The sequence below is a fragment of the Salvelinus alpinus genome, chromosome 1 (assembly GCF_045679555.1).
Source record: "Salvelinus alpinus chromosome 1, SLU_Salpinus.1, whole genome shotgun sequence".
NCBI classification, from domain to species: domain Eukaryota; kingdom Metazoa; phylum Chordata; class Actinopteri; order Salmoniformes; family Salmonidae; genus Salvelinus; species Salvelinus alpinus.
In genome coordinates, this window is record NC_092086.1 from 100,548,261 (window position 1) to 100,566,575 (window position 18,315).

The window sequence follows — 18,315 nt, forward strand, 5'->3', positions numbered from 1 at the left end:
AGGCAAGCAATTGACTCTGTGATAACGCTCTTGGTAGCGGATGTGGAGCAAGACTTTTAAACAGGTCAACATTCACAAAGCCGCGAGGCCAGATGTGATCCACCAGAACATGTACTCAAAGCATGCGATGACCAACTGGCAAGTGTCTTCACTGACATTTTCAACCTCTCCCTGACTGAGTCTATAATACCTACATGTTTCAAGCAGACCACCATAGTCCTTGTGCTCAAGGAAGCGAAGGTTACCTGCCTAAATGATTACCGCCCCGTAGCACTCACGTCTGTAGCCATGAAGTGCTTTGACAAAGGCTGGTCATGGCTCACATCAACAGCATCCTCCCGGATACTCTAGACCCACTCCAATTCGCATACAGAGGAAAGCTCATAAAATTGTCAGACGCCAGTCCCCAGCCATAGACTGTTTTCTCGGCTACCGCACTGCAGAGCAGTGCCGGAGTGCCAAGTCTAGGACCAAAAGGCTCCTTAACAGCTTCTACCCCCAAGCCATAAGACTGCAGAACAATTAATCAAATGTTACAGTCCTGTTACAGTCTTGGTCAATCCCCCCCCCCTCCACACTGCTGCTACTCACTGTTTATTATCTATACATAGTCACTTCACCCCTACAAAACCTACATGTACAAATAAACTCTAACCTGTACCCCCGCACACTGACTCGGTACCAGTACCCCCTGGACACAGCCTCATTATTGTTATGTTATTGTGTTACTTTTTATTAATATTAGCTCTTCTTGAACTTCACTGTTGGTTAAGGGCTTGTAAGTAAGCATTTCAAGGTAACTTGTTGTACTCGGCACATGTGACAAATAAAGTTTATTTGATTTGGTCATCTAGCTATGCACGTAGCCAGCATCTGTTTCCATTGGTTTCCATTGGACTAGACTAGAGCTTGATAGCTAGGTAGCTAACGTTAGCTAGCTAGCTAATGAAGATACACCATAGTCAAGGGTCTGCAAAATCAAGCAAATGGTACTGAACTCATGACAAAATCTTATATATATATATTTTTTTGTGACTTTGGGAATTTCATATTTTTGGCATTGAACTCTGATTTAACTAGCTATGTATCTAATCCGGTTTCGGCATGAAATCAAATTCCTGCGATATACTGCGAGAATTTTCTCACTCACGGACATCAAGCCTCAGAAATAAAAGATCTGGTCATGGATTACGAGCCACTCCCTTTAAAATAGGATTCTTAGAATGTTACTAAAGTTTTCTTATGTTTTTTATGTAAAGTTTTCCTAATGTTCTCGGAACAATTTGAGAACATGACTTTAAATAGAACCACAAGTAAACCTGTAGTAAACGTTAGGTTGAAGTACTGAAATTCCCACAGAAGAACGTTGTTTCTTAACGTTCTCTGAACTAATTGAGAACATTCCCAATGTCAAACCAGTTGGAGAATTTTCATAGAACATTAACCAAATTTAAATTAAGTGTAACCATGTTAAAGTAAAGAAATACCAAGAAAGTAACGTTTTCTTGTCAAGTTCCGTATAAATGTGCTAAGAATGTACCAATGCCAAGCAACTATCCTGCACCATTCCCAGAAATATGTGGGAAGGTTGTATGCAAAATAACGATAGGACAACCACACTCTCACCAAGCTCTAAGATACATATGGTTCTCAGAACGTTATGTGCTATCTGGGTACCCCTTGATTCTGATCTTAGGTCAGTTTTGTGGGAAATAGGCATAGATCTAGGATCAGTTTACCTAAGGGCAACTTTTTAGAGAAAGGAAACTTCTACCTGGAGCTAACATCCCAATATTCCTTAGTTTGTATCATAAGTTTAACATACTAGTAATTTTCAGAAATGTACTTAGAGCTAAGAAGAGGCATCAAGTAGTATTAGAGCGGCCTAAGCTTATTATCATCATCCAAAGAAAGCAACCAACCAGTAGTGTTTGGCAGCTGTTAAAGCAGATGTTACAATTTATGAATATGGATGGATCAAATTAATGACAGGATACAATATAATTATGTAGTTATGGATGTCTGAATAGGCTTAATATTCATTGACATTAATAAAATACATGGACACATAGAGAGAGGAAAGTCACTACAACAGCTGGTGTTTTCTCAGACCGATCTCAGGGAACCCACCTGACGGGCAACAGGTAATCACAGGGGGACGTCATTTATCACTGGGACCGCTGCCTAGCACGTCTGTGATCCGGGGTACAAAACCGGTCACAACACCTCACTGAGTCAGTTAATCAGAATAATATTTCATTTCCATCACCTGGAATACTGGCTTCACGCTAGAGAGAACACATGCATTCTCAACGGCACCCCTATTCCCGATAATTCCGGTGCGCAAAAAAACAGTAGAAAACAACAGCTTAAAGGTTAGAAATACTTGCCTTTCTTGCACTAACACTAGCACTTTTCTTCTCTTAGTAGCACTGACTTGGCTGATAGCTGCTTTATTGAGGAAAGTTTGACTTACTATGACTGATGTGCGGTTGTATTACCTAGCTGCCTTGAGATGACTGAAATGTTTCAGATTTAAACGACTTTGGACCAGAGCCCTATCTCTTTGCTTCTTGTCTCTTTCTCTTCCATGCCTGAGCTCTCGTTGCCCTTCTCAATCCCCTAAAACTATATGCAGTGCATTCTTTTCCCACATTCTGTTACGTGATAGATTTATTCTATTCCAAATAGTTTTTTTCCCTCATCAATCTACACAAAATACCCCATAATGACAAAGCAAAAAACAGTTTTTTAGATTTACATTTTTTTAAATTAAAAATAACAACCTGAAATATCACATTTACATAAGTATTCATACTCTTTACTCAGTACTTTGTTGAAGCACCTTTGGCAGCGATTACAGTCTTGAGTCTTGTGTATGACGCTACAAGCTTGGCACACCTGTATTTCGGGAGTTTCTCCCATTCTTCCTTGCAAAGCCCATCACCGTAGGGATGGTGCCAAGTTTCCTCCAAATGTGACGCTTGGCATTCAGGCCAAAGAGTTCAATCATGGTTTCATCAGACCAGATAATCTTGTTTCTCATGGTCTGAGTGTCTTTAGGTGCCTTTTGGCAAACTGTAAGTGGGCTGTCGTGTCATTCACTGAGGAGTGGCTTCCATCTGGCCACTCTACCATAAAGTTCTGATTGACGGAGTGCTGCAGAGATGGTTGCCCTTCTGGAAGGTTCTCCCATCTCCACAGAGGAACTCTGAAGTTATGTACCTCCCTGACCAAGGCCCTTCTCCCCCGATTGCTCAGTTTGGCCCGGCGGAGTCTTGGTGGTTACAAACTTCTTCCATTTAAGAATGTTGGAGGCCACTATGTTCTTGGGGACCTTCAACGCTGCAGAAATGTTTTGGTACCCTTCCCAGGTCTGTCCCTCGACTCAATCCTGTCTCGGAGCTCTATAAGCAATACTTCCCTTGGTCAATCCCCAAAATACCATCTATCTAAACAATACTCTCCTTCCTCACCCCTTTCCAACTATATCTACATCAAACCATCTTCCAGCCCTTTAACCCACTCTGTCCTCCCCATGTAACTGGAGCTACAGGAAAAGATCTGGGTTTATTTATGTAAAGCTCTCATACTCAACGGTACTGGTGATAGAAGAATGGGGAGTGTGTGTGTGTGTGTGTGTGTGTATATTATTGTTGTAAGCCCTCAGAGTTGTTGGGGGAATGGTAGCTGGATAACCTTTTTCAATGCCAGAGGTGGGGTGCCATTCCTGATTATTTCCCTGGTCGTGTGTGAGCACCGTGCGTGAGCCTGCACGTTGGAGGGCTGGAGCACACACAGACAGGCTCTGTTAACATGGGATGTTATGAATATTTGCCTGGTCCGTGTTTCAGAGCCACATGAAAGCCAAGCAGACTGCATGAATGAATGGGCCATTCTTAACCTGACCAGTGAAACAGGAAACATGCACATAACATGGAGAGGTGTGGTATACTGCACAGCCACCTAGAATCCTAGCAGCTACCTTAGTAGACCCATTACCAGGTTATTCTTGGAAATAGACTGAAATTGTATGGAAAGTTCTAAAGACACCAGGATTGCATGTTGCTGCTTCACTAACATGCTGCTTGGATGGCCGATGTTGTACGCTGCATTGACAACAGTGGGAGTGTATCAGTTGTGTCTCATGGCCATCAAGAAAAACGTGGTCAATGTAGAGAGTAGTCAAATCAAAATCAAATCAAATGTATTTATAAAGCCCTTCTTAAATCAGCTGATATCTCAAAGTGCTGTACAGAAACCCAGCCTAAAACCCCAAACAGCAAGCAATGCAGGTGTAGAAGCATGGGACGAGATGTTAAAAACTGTCCATTGTGCCAATAGATGGTATGCACTCACATGAGATTTGCCGTGATGTTGACAGAGTGGCATGGGAGGTTTATTTCTTAGACTGGGTTAAGATGTCAATTTTGGGACACATCCTCAGTAGTGTGCCTTCGAATCAGTGGGTGTTTCGGCCTTTAATTACTAAACACCCTCATCAAAGGTGGCCAGCTAAAGGGTGATCAAGCCTTAGCTTGTGTCCCATGCCCAATTAAGATTTCCCACGGGACTATGCAAGGCAGGGGCGTCCTCTTCCCTGAGCCAGCCCTACAGCTGACCGCATACCTCATATGCCCTCCTCAAGTTGGAGGGATCTGAATTGGGTTCTCAGGTGGGGGTGGGGGGGTCATGAAATTATAGCCCAGCAAGGGTCCTTCCGTTTGATCCAGATCCACTGGCTGCCTCTTTCAGCTGCTTGAGAAACTGCTCTGACGGTCTGCCGCAGAGCCTGTCCATGGATTCCAAGTTCTTTCAGCAACCTGATGGTGGAAGAAGCCACGAATCCTCTGCATCCCACTTCAACTGGCCAGACTTTTGCATTCCAGCCACGCTGAGTTGCGTCTGCTGCCAACTCTGTGTAACGCAGTTTCTTACGCTCGTAGGCCTCTTCAACAGAGTTTTCCCACGGGACTGTGAGCTCTATGATGTACACAGCCTTTCGTGAAGGGGACCAGAGTACCATGTCTGGCCTAAGGTTGGTAGAAGCAATCTCAGGTGGAAAAATGAGTTGCTGGCCAATATCGACAAGCATCTTCCAGTCCCGGGCCATGCCTAGGTGTCCAGTTTCTGGCTTTGTAGGAGGATGCTTGGGCCTTTTCTGTCCCTCCCGGATGAATGTTGTTGTTTTGACGGGATTGCTTGTTTTTGGAGGTAATGAATTGGTTGCACTCCTCTTGGTCTCAAGTGCTGCAGCCAGGCTCTTGAGGACCTGATTGTGCCTCCAGGTGTAGCGGCCTTGTGAGAGGCTGGTCTTGCAACCTGTCATTATATGCCTGAGAGTCGCTGGAGCTGGGCAGAGGGGGCAGGTCGGGTCCTCGCCATACCATTGATGTAGGTTTTTTGGTGATGGAAGCACATCATAAACAGCTCTTATGATGAAGCTGATGTTGCTTGCCTCCATTTGCCAAAGCTCACTCCAGTTGATCTTTCTCCTCTCCAGGCCTTCCCACCGCGTCCATTGCCCTTGTTTAGCAAGAGAGACAGCCTTTGCACTTCTTGCAGTCTCCTCCTGTCTGCGCACCTCCTCGACCACCAGCTTCCTGCGTTCAGATGTTGTTGCCTTATGGAACGTTGGTTTGCTTGCTGCCAGGCCAAAGCCTCCTCTTCCATGCTGGATATTCCCCACAATGTCTTGGTGTCTCAGGGCTGATGTTGCTTGCTGCACAGCCTTGGATGATGTCCATTTCCGTCCAGTTTGTAGGGGAGGTGCAGCCTTGCTAATGGTCTGGTCTTTGGAGTCCTTCAATGTCATCTGAAGTCTTACTTTAGAGCACTTGTACTCCTCCGTTAGACTTGTAAGTGGTAGTTCAAGGACCCCTTTGCCATAGAGGCCGATGTTACTCAGGCATCGTGGGACACCCAGCCATTTCTTCACGTATGAGGTAATGGTTCGCTCCATCTTCTCCACTGTTGTTATTGGGACCTCATAGACGGTGAGTGGCCACATTACCCGGGGGAGAAGTCCAAACTGTAGGCACCAAAGCTTGAGCTTCCCAGGCAGTAGGGTCTTGTTGATGTTCTCAAGTCCGTCGGCGATGTCCTGTCTTACTTGCTGCACTTGATCTTTATCTCGGAGGCTTTCGTTGTACCATCTACCCAGGCTCTTGACGGGTTGCTCAGACACCGTTGGTATCGGGTCATCTCCAATGCAGAACCTCACATCTTTAAGCTGTCCCTTGACTATGGAGATGCTTCGAGATTTGCTTGGCTTGATTTTCATCCGGGCCCACTTGATGTTATCCTGCAGTTTTGCAAGTAGCCGCCTGGTGCATGCTGCAGTGGTGGTCAGTGTAGTCATGTCATCCATGTATGCTCGGATAGGTGGGAGACGGAGCCCTTCCTTAGTTCTCTCACCGCCGACCACCCATCTCGATGCCCTGATGATGACTTCCATGGCCATAGTGAAGGCCAGAGGTGAAATTGTACAGCCTGCCATTATGCCCACTTCCAAGCGCTGCCATGTTGTTGTGAAGTCAGGTGTTGTAAAACACAATTGCAGGTCTTGGAAATAGGCCTTTACCAGTGTAGTGATGGGTTCTGGTACGTGGAAAAAGTTGAAGGATTCCCAGAGGAGTTCATGGGGAACTGAGCCAAAGGCATTGGCCAGGTCGAGGAAGATGACATAGAGGTCTCTCTTGTCTTTCTTAGCTGTTTGGATCTGGTGCCAAATCATACTAGTATGTTCCAGGCAACCAGAGAAACCAGGAATGCCTGCTTTCTGTACAGATGTATCAATGTACTTGTTCCTTTCCAGGTAAGTGGACAGCCTCTGTGCTATTATACTGAAAAAGATCTTCCCTTCGACGTTGAGAAGGGAGATTGGTCGGAATTGACTGATGTCTGTCGCATCCTTCTCTTTCGGGATTAGCACACCACCAGCCCTTCGCCATGCCTTTGGTATTATTTCCTTCTGCCACACTATCCTCATGAGCCTCCAAAGAAAGCGTAGAACATCCGGGGCGTTCTTGTAGAGCTTATATGGTACTCCATTAGGCCCAGGAGCCGAGGCCGCTCTTGCTCGTCGGACAACGTTCTCTACTTCCTTCCATTTTGGAGGGTCAGTGTCCAGATTGAATTCTGGTGGTTGAATAGGTGGGATGTCATGTGGGATGATTATCTGCTCATGCCTTTTCGTGTCCTGGTGGACCTTTTCCAGATGTTCTTCCAGTTCTGGCTTTGGAGTTTTTAGGATTCCGCACTTTTCCTTTGCGAAGAGGTCTTTGACAAACTTAAAGGGGTTTTTATAGAACCGTGTTCTTGAGTGTTCCTTCTTCCTACGAAGTTTCCTTAAGTTTTCCGCTCTTCGCAAGGTTGCCAGCCGACATTTGATGTCTGCTTGGAGTAGCATGAGACCTTCTCTCTCTGCATCAGAGGCCTTCTTCCACTGCTTTCTCAGCTGCCTTCTCTCTCTGACAAGTATCTCGATCTCTTGCTGCCTCCTAGATTTGGCTGGCGCGGGTGGTGTCTTGCCACTTCTCCTTTCGTTTACTCCAAAGCGCTCTTCTCCGTAGTGGTAGATAATGTCTCCCATCCTTTCAAGCTTTTTCTCTGCTGTTCCTACCTGTTGTTCCAATATTTTTGTCAGGTCGTTGTTGATTGTTTCCCACTCTCTCTTTTCAACAGCTTTGGGCCACTTCACACTCGGTCTGTGCCCTTTGACCTTTTCCTCTTTTAGAGGTCTCTGTGGTTGGGTGAGTTCATCCACCGGCATTTCTGTGCTTGTGTTATCCTCCTCCGTTACAGGGGTGCTGATGCTCTGCGAACTTTGGTTTGCGTCCCGTCGCTGTGCTTCATTCGACTGATTTGACTGGCTGCTTCGTAAGAAGTACTGGTCAATGCGAGGTCCCTGTCTCTGCTCTACCAAGCACCTTTTCCTCCCTTGATGGATCCTTAACCCCCTTGCCGATGTTACTCTCTCCCAACCACAGCTGCACACCTGAAGTGTGTGTCCTGCTGCTGTTATGGTTGTCTCATGTGCTGTGTTCCTACTCGTAGTCGTTTCCATTCCTGGGTCCGTAGCCGTGTGATCAGTCGTTGAGCCATCTTGCGCCCCAGCTCTCGCAGGCTCTAGGGGTATGTTCCTTTGTTGACTTTCAGTAGCACTTAGCGGGTGTCTCCAACATACTGAAGCAGCGTCGGAGACTGCCAACATGGGTAGCTAGCCCATTACAGCCCCATTGGGGTCTATTCCCTCCGGTCAGCTGTCTTTCCAAGCTGTCACACAGACTTTCCTATGTTGTCAGCTGTCCTTTCACAGCAGTCACTGGACAAGTCCAGATAATCAGAATCATAAAACATGGGACGAGATGTTAAAAACTGTCCATTGTGCCAATAGATGGTATGCACTCACATGAGATTTGCCGTGATGTTGACAGAGTGGCATGGGAGGTTTATTTCTTAGACTGGGTTAAGATGTCAATTTTGGGACACATCCTCAGTAGTGTGCCTTCGAATCAGTGGGTGTTTCGGCCTTTAATTACTAAACACCCTCATCAAAGGTGGCCAGCTAAAGGGTGATCAAGCCTTAGCTTGTGTCCCATGCCCAATTAAGATTTCCCACGGGACTATGCAAGGCAGGGGCGTCCTCTTCCCTGAGCCAGCCCTACAGCTGACCGCATACCTCATATGCCCTCCTCAAGTTGGAGGGATCTGAATTGGGTTCTCAGGTGGGGGTGGGGGGGTCATGAAATTATAGCCCAGCAAGGGTCCTTCCGTTTGATCCAGATCCACTGGCTGCCTCTTTCAGCTGCTTGAGAAACTGCTCTGACGGTCTGCCGCAGAGCCTGTCCATGGATTCCAAGTTCTTTCAGCAACCTGATGGTGGAAGAAGCCACGAATCCTCTGCATCCCACTTCAACTGGCCAGACTTTTGCATTCCAGCCACGCTGAGTTGCGTCTGCTGCCAACTCTGTGTAACGCAGTTTCTTACGCTCGTAGGCCTCTTCAACAGAGTTTTCCCACGGGACTGTGAGCTCTATGATGTACACAGCCTTTCGTGAAGGGGACCAGAGTACCATGTCTGGCCTAAGGTTGGTAGAAGCAATCTCAGGTGGAAAAATGAGTTGCTGGCCAATATCGACAAGCATCTTCCAGTCCCGGGCCATGCCTAGGTGTCCGGTTTCTGGCTTTGTAGGAGGATGCTTGGGCCTTTTCTGTCCCTCCCGGATGAATGTTGTTGTTTTGACGGGATTGCTTGTTTTTGGAGGTAATGAATTGGTTGCACTCCTCTTGGTCTCAAGTGCTGCAGCCAGGCTCTTGAGGACCTGATTGTGCCTCCAGGTGTAGCGGCCTTGTGAGAGGCTGGTCTTGCAACCTGTCATTATATGCCTGAGAGTCGCTGGAGCTGGGCAGAGGGGGCAGGTCGGGTCCTCGCCATACCATTGATGTAGGTTTTTTGGTGATGGAAGCACATCATAAACAGCTCTTATGATGAAGCTGATGTTGCTTGCCTCCATTTGCCAAAGCTCACTCCAGTTGATCTTTCTCCTCTCCAGGCCTTCCCACCGCGTCCATTGCCCTTGTTTAGCAAGAGAGACAGCCTTTGCACTTCTTGCAGTCTCCTCCTGTCTGCGCACCTCCTCGACCACCAGCTTCCTGCGTTCAGATGTTGTTGCCTTATGGAACGTTGGTTTGCTTGCTGCCAGGCCAAAGCCTCCTCTTCCATGCTGGATATTCCCCACAATGTCTTGGTGTCTCAGGGCTGATGTTGCTTGCTGCACAGCCTTGGATGATGTCCATTTCCGTCCAGTTTGTAGGGGAGGTGCAGCCTTGCTAATGGTCTGGTCTTTGGAGTCCTTCAATGTCATCTGAAGTCTTACTTTAGAGCACTTGTACTCCTCCGTTAGACTTGTAAGTGGTAGTTCAAGGACCCCTTTGCCATAGAGGCCGATGTTACTCAGGCATCGTGGGACACCCAGCCATTTCTTCACGTATGAGGTAATGGTTCGCTCCATCTTCTCCACTGCATGCATGATATTTCCAAGTCTTCATCTCCACTAATCAAATCAAATTTTATTGGTCACATACACATGGTTAGCAGATGTTATAGCAAAATACTTGTGCTTCTAGTTCCGACAGTGCAATATCTAACAAGTAATCTAACAATTTCCCAACAACTACCTAATACACACAAATCTAAAGGGGTGAATGAGAATATGTACATGTAAGTATATGGATGCACACCAGATCATCCATGCTAATCAGAATGACCGTGAATGAGCATTGTGTGATGTTGACCATGTCGTGTCTCTCTTGCAGGCCATTCTGGATGTGGTGGTCAACCTCCAATTCAGTCTAATAGAGAAGCTGTGGCAGACTTTCTGGCGCTATTCTCCTTCTGACTCAGTGGAGGGCGCCACCATCACAGAAAACAGGTCAGCTTTCTCTCTCTCTCTCTCTCTCTCTCCGTCTCCCTCTCTCGCTCTCTGTTTCTCACACACACTCTCTCTCACTCGTTATCTCTCCCTCTCTCTTGTCGTCATTAATCATTGTCCATTAGGGATGGATCGAGATTTACACAATGGTTACCTGGAGGAAAATGGGAGAGGGTCATGTTTTTAAAATTTCAGTCAAAGGAAAGGTTTAGTATTTTTGTATTTATTATGTAGTCCAGGGGAGGGTCATGTAATATGTAATTGATGAAATGTAAATATTTCTCAGTGTGTATCAGTTTTCTGTGTGTATCAAGAATGGTCCACCACCCAAAGGACATCCAGCTAACTTGACACAACTGTGAGAAGCACTGGAGTCAACATGGCATCCCTGTGGAAAGCTTTCAACACCTTGTAGAGTCCATGCCCCGACGAGTCTGTTCTGAGGACAAAAGGGGGGCGGGGTGCAACTCAATATTAGGAAGGTGTTTCTAATGTTTGGTATACTCAGTGTATACCCGATGCCACCCCTCTTCTCTGATTCTCCGCTGGGCGCCCAATATCAAGTGCGCCTATAGGCTATTTAGTGTGGTCTCAATCAAAGGATCCATAGCCTATAGGCTACAAAGTCCATGATCGGAGAAGCATAGAGCAAAGTTATATTTGTAAGATAGCTGCTGGGATGGTGTAAATAAAACTAGGCTGCATTACACACTGTAATGGATATTCCAACCCTGAGCCCCGGCCTGCTCTGCTCTTGCTGATCAAAAACGTTTTTGTGAGCTGTCTAACCAATGGCTGTGCTGTGTAGGCCTACGGGGGCAGTTCAGGAGGAGAGTCAAATGCTTCTTCCAAAGAAAATCTTTGACTAGGCATAGTCCAAAAAATTCACTGGCTTGCGTACCGACTACCTTGTTACTACTAAGCTATGTGGAATTGTTTTAAGGTCATACCAAGGATAATTTTGCGATTTGATTTTGAATTTTAAGACCCCTTGAAGTATCCCCAAAATGATTAGATGGATAACATTTTTTGGTTTTACTGCTGTTAGCCCATAGAAATGCATTGAATAACAGATTCACTACATGGAACAACAGATAGTCCCCCCCAAAAAAATCTAAAGGAAGTTTGTTCTGAAGGATCTGTCCTATATCTGAGAGATAAGAAAGATCAGGAAACAATATATTTTACATGTATTTAACCCCTTATTTTTGGCACTAAACTGTCTCCATATATACTGTATTTCATTACATTGTTTCAACTGGTAGCGGGGGACCGTCAGACGAATCTTGAGGCTTGTGCGCATCTTAGAGCAAAACCAACATGTTTGTGAGAGTCTCACCTTTACATAGAGAGGTCATATTTGTGTGTTGCCCAAACTGTAGCCCAAAATTCCTGCGTTTGCCATGTAATGCTTACAGGATGAAGAACCGTTTTTAAAACTGCATATCTAAGGCAGTCTGTCTGTCCAAGAAATGAGGGTAAACAGTAGACATGTTCTCTGCTATCCACTTTGTTTTAATTATTATTTTGGGTATAGGGGCGGGTCACTTTTTTTCAAGTGTTCAGGAAGGGTTTAGGTCAAATGTATTTTGCTGAGCTGAAGGGAGGGCCATCCATTTTCATTTCAGAGAGGTCTGATTTTCTCCATGTAACCCTTATTATAAATAACGTTCACTTCATTAAAACAGATGTCCATTAGAAACATATTTCATTATAGTTAGCCTAAACTCTTCATCCTCTTGAATGCTTTAAATATCCTTTTGATTATGTCTTTTGATTGGAGAGATGTAATGTGGCTGGTCAAAAGTCAACCCCATCCCCGGACAGTAGGGCCAGTGAGATTGAGGTGAATCTGATCCAGTATATGAGAGTATGTGTAACTTTTGAACCCTGTCTCCACAGTGGTGTGAGTGAGATTGAGGGCCGTCTGCCCTGCTGCAGACTGCTGGTGCTCTGTAGGAACGAGGCTGTGCTCAAGTGGATGAGTTCCTGTGACCACCTGATGTACCAGGCCCTAGTGGAGATCCTCATCCCTGATGTCCTCAGACCCATCCCCAGTGAGTGGCTGTCACACACAGTCACACACACGCACTTTCTCACTCGTCCTTAGTTGGGTATCAGAATTAACATTTTGGTCATTAAATAGACTGCTGTGCTTTGTATCTGTCCCTCTAGGTGCCTTGACTCAAGCCATCCGCAACTTTGCCAAAAGCCTGGAAGGCTGGCTCAACAATGCCATGAACACCATTCCACAGAGAATGATCCAGACCAAGGTAAACACACACACACCTACTTGCTCACCTACTTACACACATGTTGGCAAATCAACTTAAATTGCCTATTTTTGTATTATTTGCTTTGATCCTGACTTTCCTCTTTTATCCTTTCGATTTGGTCTGATTCTAATTGGCTGCTGTTTGATTGGCTGCAGGTTGCCGCTGTTAGTGCCTTTGCTCAGACGCTGCGTCGCTACACTAGTCTGAACCACCTGGCCCAGGCAGCACGCGCCGTGCTGCAGAACACCTCACAGATCAATCAGATGCTCAGCGACCTCAACCGCGTCGACTTCGCCAACGTGCAGGTCCGTCTGTCCCTCTGGCTGGCTGTCCGTCCCTCCGTCCGGCTGTCTGGCTGTGGTTTTGTTTGATTGTCTGTGTATTTATTTAGAAGGATACATCTGTCCTCATCTGTTAGTCCTCTCTCTGCTTGAATTTGCTGTTTATTTCATCAAAGGATGCGTGTGCGTCTGTGTATTTGCAAGTCCACACTGACCCGTCCCATCTCTCTCTCTCTCCTTTCTCTCTTTAGGAGCAGGCGTCGTGGGTGTGTCAGTGTGAGGAGGGTGTGGTTCAGAGGTTAGAGCAGGACTTCAAGGCCACCCTGCAGCAGCAGAGCTCACTAGAGCAGTGGGCTGCCTGGCTGGACAACGTGGTGACCCAGGTCCTACAGCCCTTCGAGGACCGGCCCAGCTTCCCCAGGGCGGCACGACAGTTCCTGCTCAAGTGGTCTTTCTACAGGTCAGCTACTGTACCGTCCATAGAAATAGAATGAGATCATAGACATTGAATGAGATCATGGAAATAGAATGGGTTCTGTGAGTTTTCAAAAATGTTCAATTTCTATGTTTTTGCCCTCTTACCCAATTTAAGTAGTGTGTTGTATTGTTTATCATATTCATTGAGCTAGATAGCTATGTCAGCTTATTAGAAGTTTTCCAGTGGTTGATGAGGATCTCCTGTTCATCTCTTTGTCAGCTCCATGGTGATTCGGGACCTGACCCTGCGCAGCGCGGCCAGTTTCGGCTCGTTCCACCTGATCCGCCTGCTCTACGACGAGTACATGTTCTACCTGGTGGAACACCGCGTCGCCCAGGCAACCGGCCAGACACCCATCAGTGTCATGGGAGAAGTAAGGGCCAGAAGAAATTAACACGTTATATATATATATACACACACACACATAATTGTAACAGTCCCATTACCTTTAGGCTTAGTTTCAGAATGGTTTCTGTGTGATGTTTATTGTATTGCAGTTCGATGACCTCAACGCCATGTCACCTGCTAACATAGACAAAGGTAAGCCAACCCCAAGCTGTGTCTACAGGCTAAGTCTCTGTAGGTTTCTGCGTCTACAGGCTAAGTCTCTGTAGGTTTCTGCGTCTACAGGCTAAGTCTCTGTAGGTTTCTGTGTCTACAGGCTAAGTCTCTGTAGGTTTCTGTGTCTACAGGCTAAGTCTCTGTAGGTTTCTGTGTCTACAGGCTAAGTCTCTGTAGGTTTCTGCGTCTACAGGCTAAGTCTCTGTAGGTTTCTGTGTCTACAGGCTAAGTCTCTGTAGGTTTCTGCGTCTACAGGCTAAGTCTCTGTAGGTTTCTGCGTCTACAGGCTAAGTCTCTGTAGGTTTCTGCGTCTACAGGCTAAGTCTCTGTAGGTTTCTGCGTCTACAGGCTAAGTCTCTGTAGGTTTCTGTGTCTACAGGCTAAGTCTCTGTAGGTTTCTGCGTCTACAGGCTAAGTCTCTGTAGGTTTCTGCGTCTACAGGCTAAGTCTCTGTAGGTTTTTGCGTCTACAGGCTAAGTCTCTGTAGGTTTCTGCGTCTACAGGCTAAGTCTCTGTAGGTTTCTGCGTCTACAGGCTAAGTCTCTGTAGGTTTCTGCGTCTACAGGCTAAGTCTCTGTAGGTTTCTGCGTCTACAGGCTAAGTCTCTGTAGGTTTCTGTGTCTACAGGCTAAGTCTCTGTAGGTTTCTGTGTCTACAGGCTAAGTCTCTGTAGGTTTCTGCGTCTACAGGCTAAGTCTCTGTAGGTTTCTGCGTCTACAGGCTAAGTCTCTGTAGGTTTTTGCGTCTACAGGCTAAGTCTCTGTAGGTTTCTGCGTCTACAGGCTAAGTCTCTGTAGGTTTCTGCGTCTACAGGCTAAGTCTCTGTAGGTTTCTGCGTCTACAGGCTAAGTCTCTGTAGGTTTCTGCGTCTACAGGCTAAGTCTCTGTAGGTTTCTGCGTCTACAGTACATGGAGTTCTTAAGATCTTTGAGATATGTCCGTCCAGCATGGCTGTGGGTCATTCAGCTTTCAGGAGCCTTAACTCCTCTTATCTTGGTCTCCACGTGCTGTCACTTAAAGAGCAGCGCCTTCAATTATTACCCATTGATTTAGTTAAATGTAACATTAAAATGTTAGTAAGAAAAGCTGTTTTTTTGTGTGCAGCCTTTCCTGTCAAAACAATGGTCCCGCAGGACTACTGAGAATCCTGGAGAATCATTATTTTAACCCTGTACCTCTGGTCTTCCTGTACCTCTGGTCTTCCTGCCCATCTGTCTGACTGACCTTGTCCCTCTGTCCAGACGAGGTGAGTGAGATGGACAGTGACCTGGAGGAGGACATGGAGGAGTCTGGGGAGCCGCTGGCCAAGCGGGAGAAGGCTGAGGTGGAACATGAGCACCAGGTGATCCAGGTGATTCAGGTGGGGGCTCTGGAGGACGGCAGTAACCCCGTGGTGGGGGTGCTCCAGCCGGGCATCCTGCACTCCCTGCCCCAGCCCCCCCAGAACCATGCTGAGCACATCCTCACCTCCTCCGCCGCCACCACCACCATCCGCCACTGCAGTGCCACCGGCAACACCTACGCCTCCGTCTGAGAGGGAGATGACCCCCCCCCGGCCAACCTCTCTTCTCTCTGTCTCTCTATCTGTCTCACTGTCACACACGTCTGCACTGTCCCCTCTGTCGTACGCTGTGTTTTCTCTGCACTCGTCTAGACACACTCCTCCCCCCTCCACCCTGACCAGTAGGGGAGCGTGAAAAACATCACGACCACAGCTGGCGTCACACAAGCAGTGGATGGATGAGGGATGAGTAGAGCTAGACGGGAATGTGGATCTGCTGGGGAGAGTCATGTGGACGGGCTGTCTCTGTCATGTGGCTGTCCTCTGGGTCAGGGAGGGGGATTGGGAGGTGGGGGGGTGGGGGGGGTTGTACAGGCGTGAGACACTGGCTGACCCTACTGTAGCTGTGTAGAAGGGAAGGTGTCCTTACTTAGAGATTCACATATTTCCTGATGTTTAAAAGCTCAAATCCAAGCCACCAGCCCCAGAAGAACAACGGCATTGATTGACAGAAAACACTTGGTTCTCTCTTAGATTGGCTTGTTTAGTATATATCTAAACAACCACACAGGTGCTGTTCTCTTACACTACCAGATGTTCAGACAGAATTCAGTTGAATGACATAATATTTTTTAAGTCATGAATCTTTCGAAGCTTTGTTGAGATTGGACATTTGGTGGATTATGATTGCTTATTGCTTGTAATGTGGTGTTTGGCATCCTATGATTTATTGAATAGTGTATAATTGTAGCCTTGATCCCCTGATAAGCACTAATGGCCTTTAGCCATGAAGTTAGTTCTGCCCATGAAGGAAGACATTCTGTTATTTATGCTGTTTTACTGTGTAGAGACAGAGAGACGAGGTTAGACAGACAAGCTGTAGTACACCACTTCTACAACACTGGCTTTTCTACGCACTTCATGCATAGTGTGGGATGCGCATGACTTATGGCTTTGTTTTGGTTGGGTTTAGATGCTCGATAGTGTGACAAAATTACATTAGTTGGACTTATTATCTACTGATATGTTCTCAGTACAGTAGGTGTGTTTTTTGTAGATTTCTTGAGTTCTGAATGGACCAAAAACCAATCAACCAGAGGAAACTGGCAGAGTGAAAGAGAGCCGTCATGGCTGCCACAGTTACCACGGCGAGGGTGCTGCGTGTTCTGTTTCCTGTCCCAACAGTGCCGTGTTGCAGAGTGAATGTCAGGGATTCTATGTACCTCGGCTTCATCGTAGTGCCTTAATAACCCTTACTGCAGCTGTCCATGTAGTCCTGACTGATTGTGTGGTTGAGGGAAAGGATAGCACACACACACACACAGAGACACACACACACAGAGACACACACACACAGAGACACGAGACACACACAGCTCCTCTGCGTTACTGTCCCAGCAACAACTTTGTCTCTCTGGTGACTTGTGGCTGGATTTGGGCTGGCTCATCAGTGTTACTGCAGGGCTGGAGAGATGCAGGTTCAGAGGTGCTTGTTGAGTTCTCTGTGCTGGTTCTATGAAATGTTTTGTTTGTTTGTTCGTACCTGCTCTCACTCTTTCCACACTCAAGGCCTGCTCCTGCTTTGGCCTCTGCTATTGGGTGAAGTGTGTGTGCATGTGCAGATGGGAGGACTTGATTGAGATGTTGATTGTGTGTGTGTATGAATGAGTCTGAACATGTGTTTGAGCACACCCACTAGTCACCCTACCTCACACCAGCGTTGCCAGCCCTTTGACACGTACAGCACAGTCACCAAACTTGTTCTGATATACTCATAACCGTATTACTCCTTCAACACTGCACACTAACATTATACATGCCTCTTACACCACACACAGCTAAAATACACACTCATTTCAGCCCCTTCAGTTCTTAGTCCACAACGTTATCACCCCTTATTCTATCCGTTCTAAAGTGCATATTTGTATAGTGGACCAAAAGTAGATATTTTCTGATATTTAAAGATATATATATATATCTATATAAGGATGATACAATGTATTCATTTTGTTTGTTTTGTTTTCATGTGGTTGATCTGATTGTCATCTGTGATTGTTTCTTTTGTAGCTCTTCTGTGATTGGTTGATTGACTGTGAAATGGGTGGGGGCATGGGGACCAGCTTCTCTGATGACACTGGATACACATTTTGTACTTGAACTGTTATTGATAGCTTTTAGGAAATGGAGAACACACAGGAAAAATGTGTTGAACTGGAAGAATCTTGTTGTTGATACTACTGAAGTTACCTTTCTGTTTTTTAACTCTCATCTGGAGAACTGTCTGCACCAATGCTTTGCCTCGACTTCATTTATTAGTATTCATAGTGCTTTTGTTTTACTATTTGAGAAATTATTCTTAAGTTATGCACATGTATCCATGCTTAAACCAGTCTTGAAAATGGAATTATAACTTCTGAAGAATTTTACTACTGAGAAACAAAATGTACCTGCAAAAGGACTGGAATTATGTTTTCAGTGGAAGTGGATTTATTTGATAAACTCCATTTTCTTTACAGGTATATGAGAAAGGACAAGTAGAATTATATTGCCTTTCATTCGTTTTCACGGAAGATAAAGTGCATTCACTTTAAACTGAAGGTCATTGACCTTGCTTACAGGTAATTGAAGGCCTTTGGGCATTTGTTTACATGCCAAACTCTGACCTCACAGAAATTACAAGATCTTTCTTAATGACTGTACTGTCACCCAACATGCCGTTAGATATGGCTCTTGAACTTTGACCTTTTTGTCATGAAAATACTGAAGATGTTAAGATTAAATG

General features: G+C 46.0%; 1 protein-coding gene across 3 annotated transcripts in view; it reads left to right on the forward strand.

Moving 5' to 3' along the window:
- LOC139536592 (transcription factor RFX3-like) overlaps positions 1-15,868 on the forward strand; it is a 46,315-nt gene extending 30,447 nt beyond the window's left edge. For all 3 annotated transcript variants that reach the window (XM_071337244.1, XM_071337252.1, XM_071337260.1), the window contains exons 10-17: positions 10,321-10,436; positions 12,339-12,493; positions 12,612-12,709; positions 12,868-13,017; positions 13,245-13,453; positions 13,691-13,844; positions 13,969-14,011; positions 15,274-15,868. In XM_071337244.1, the coding sequence (XP_071193345.1) occupies positions 10,321-10,436; positions 12,339-12,493; positions 12,612-12,709; positions 12,868-13,017; positions 13,245-13,453; positions 13,691-13,844; positions 13,969-14,011; positions 15,274-15,566 (1,218 nt within the window). In that variant the 3' untranslated portion in view covers positions 15,567-15,868. The remainder of the gene's footprint in view (positions 1-10,320; positions 10,437-12,338; positions 12,494-12,611; positions 12,710-12,867; positions 13,018-13,244; positions 13,454-13,690; positions 13,845-13,968; positions 14,012-15,273) is intronic.
- The last annotated feature ends 2,447 nt before the right edge of the window (positions 15,869-18,315 follow it).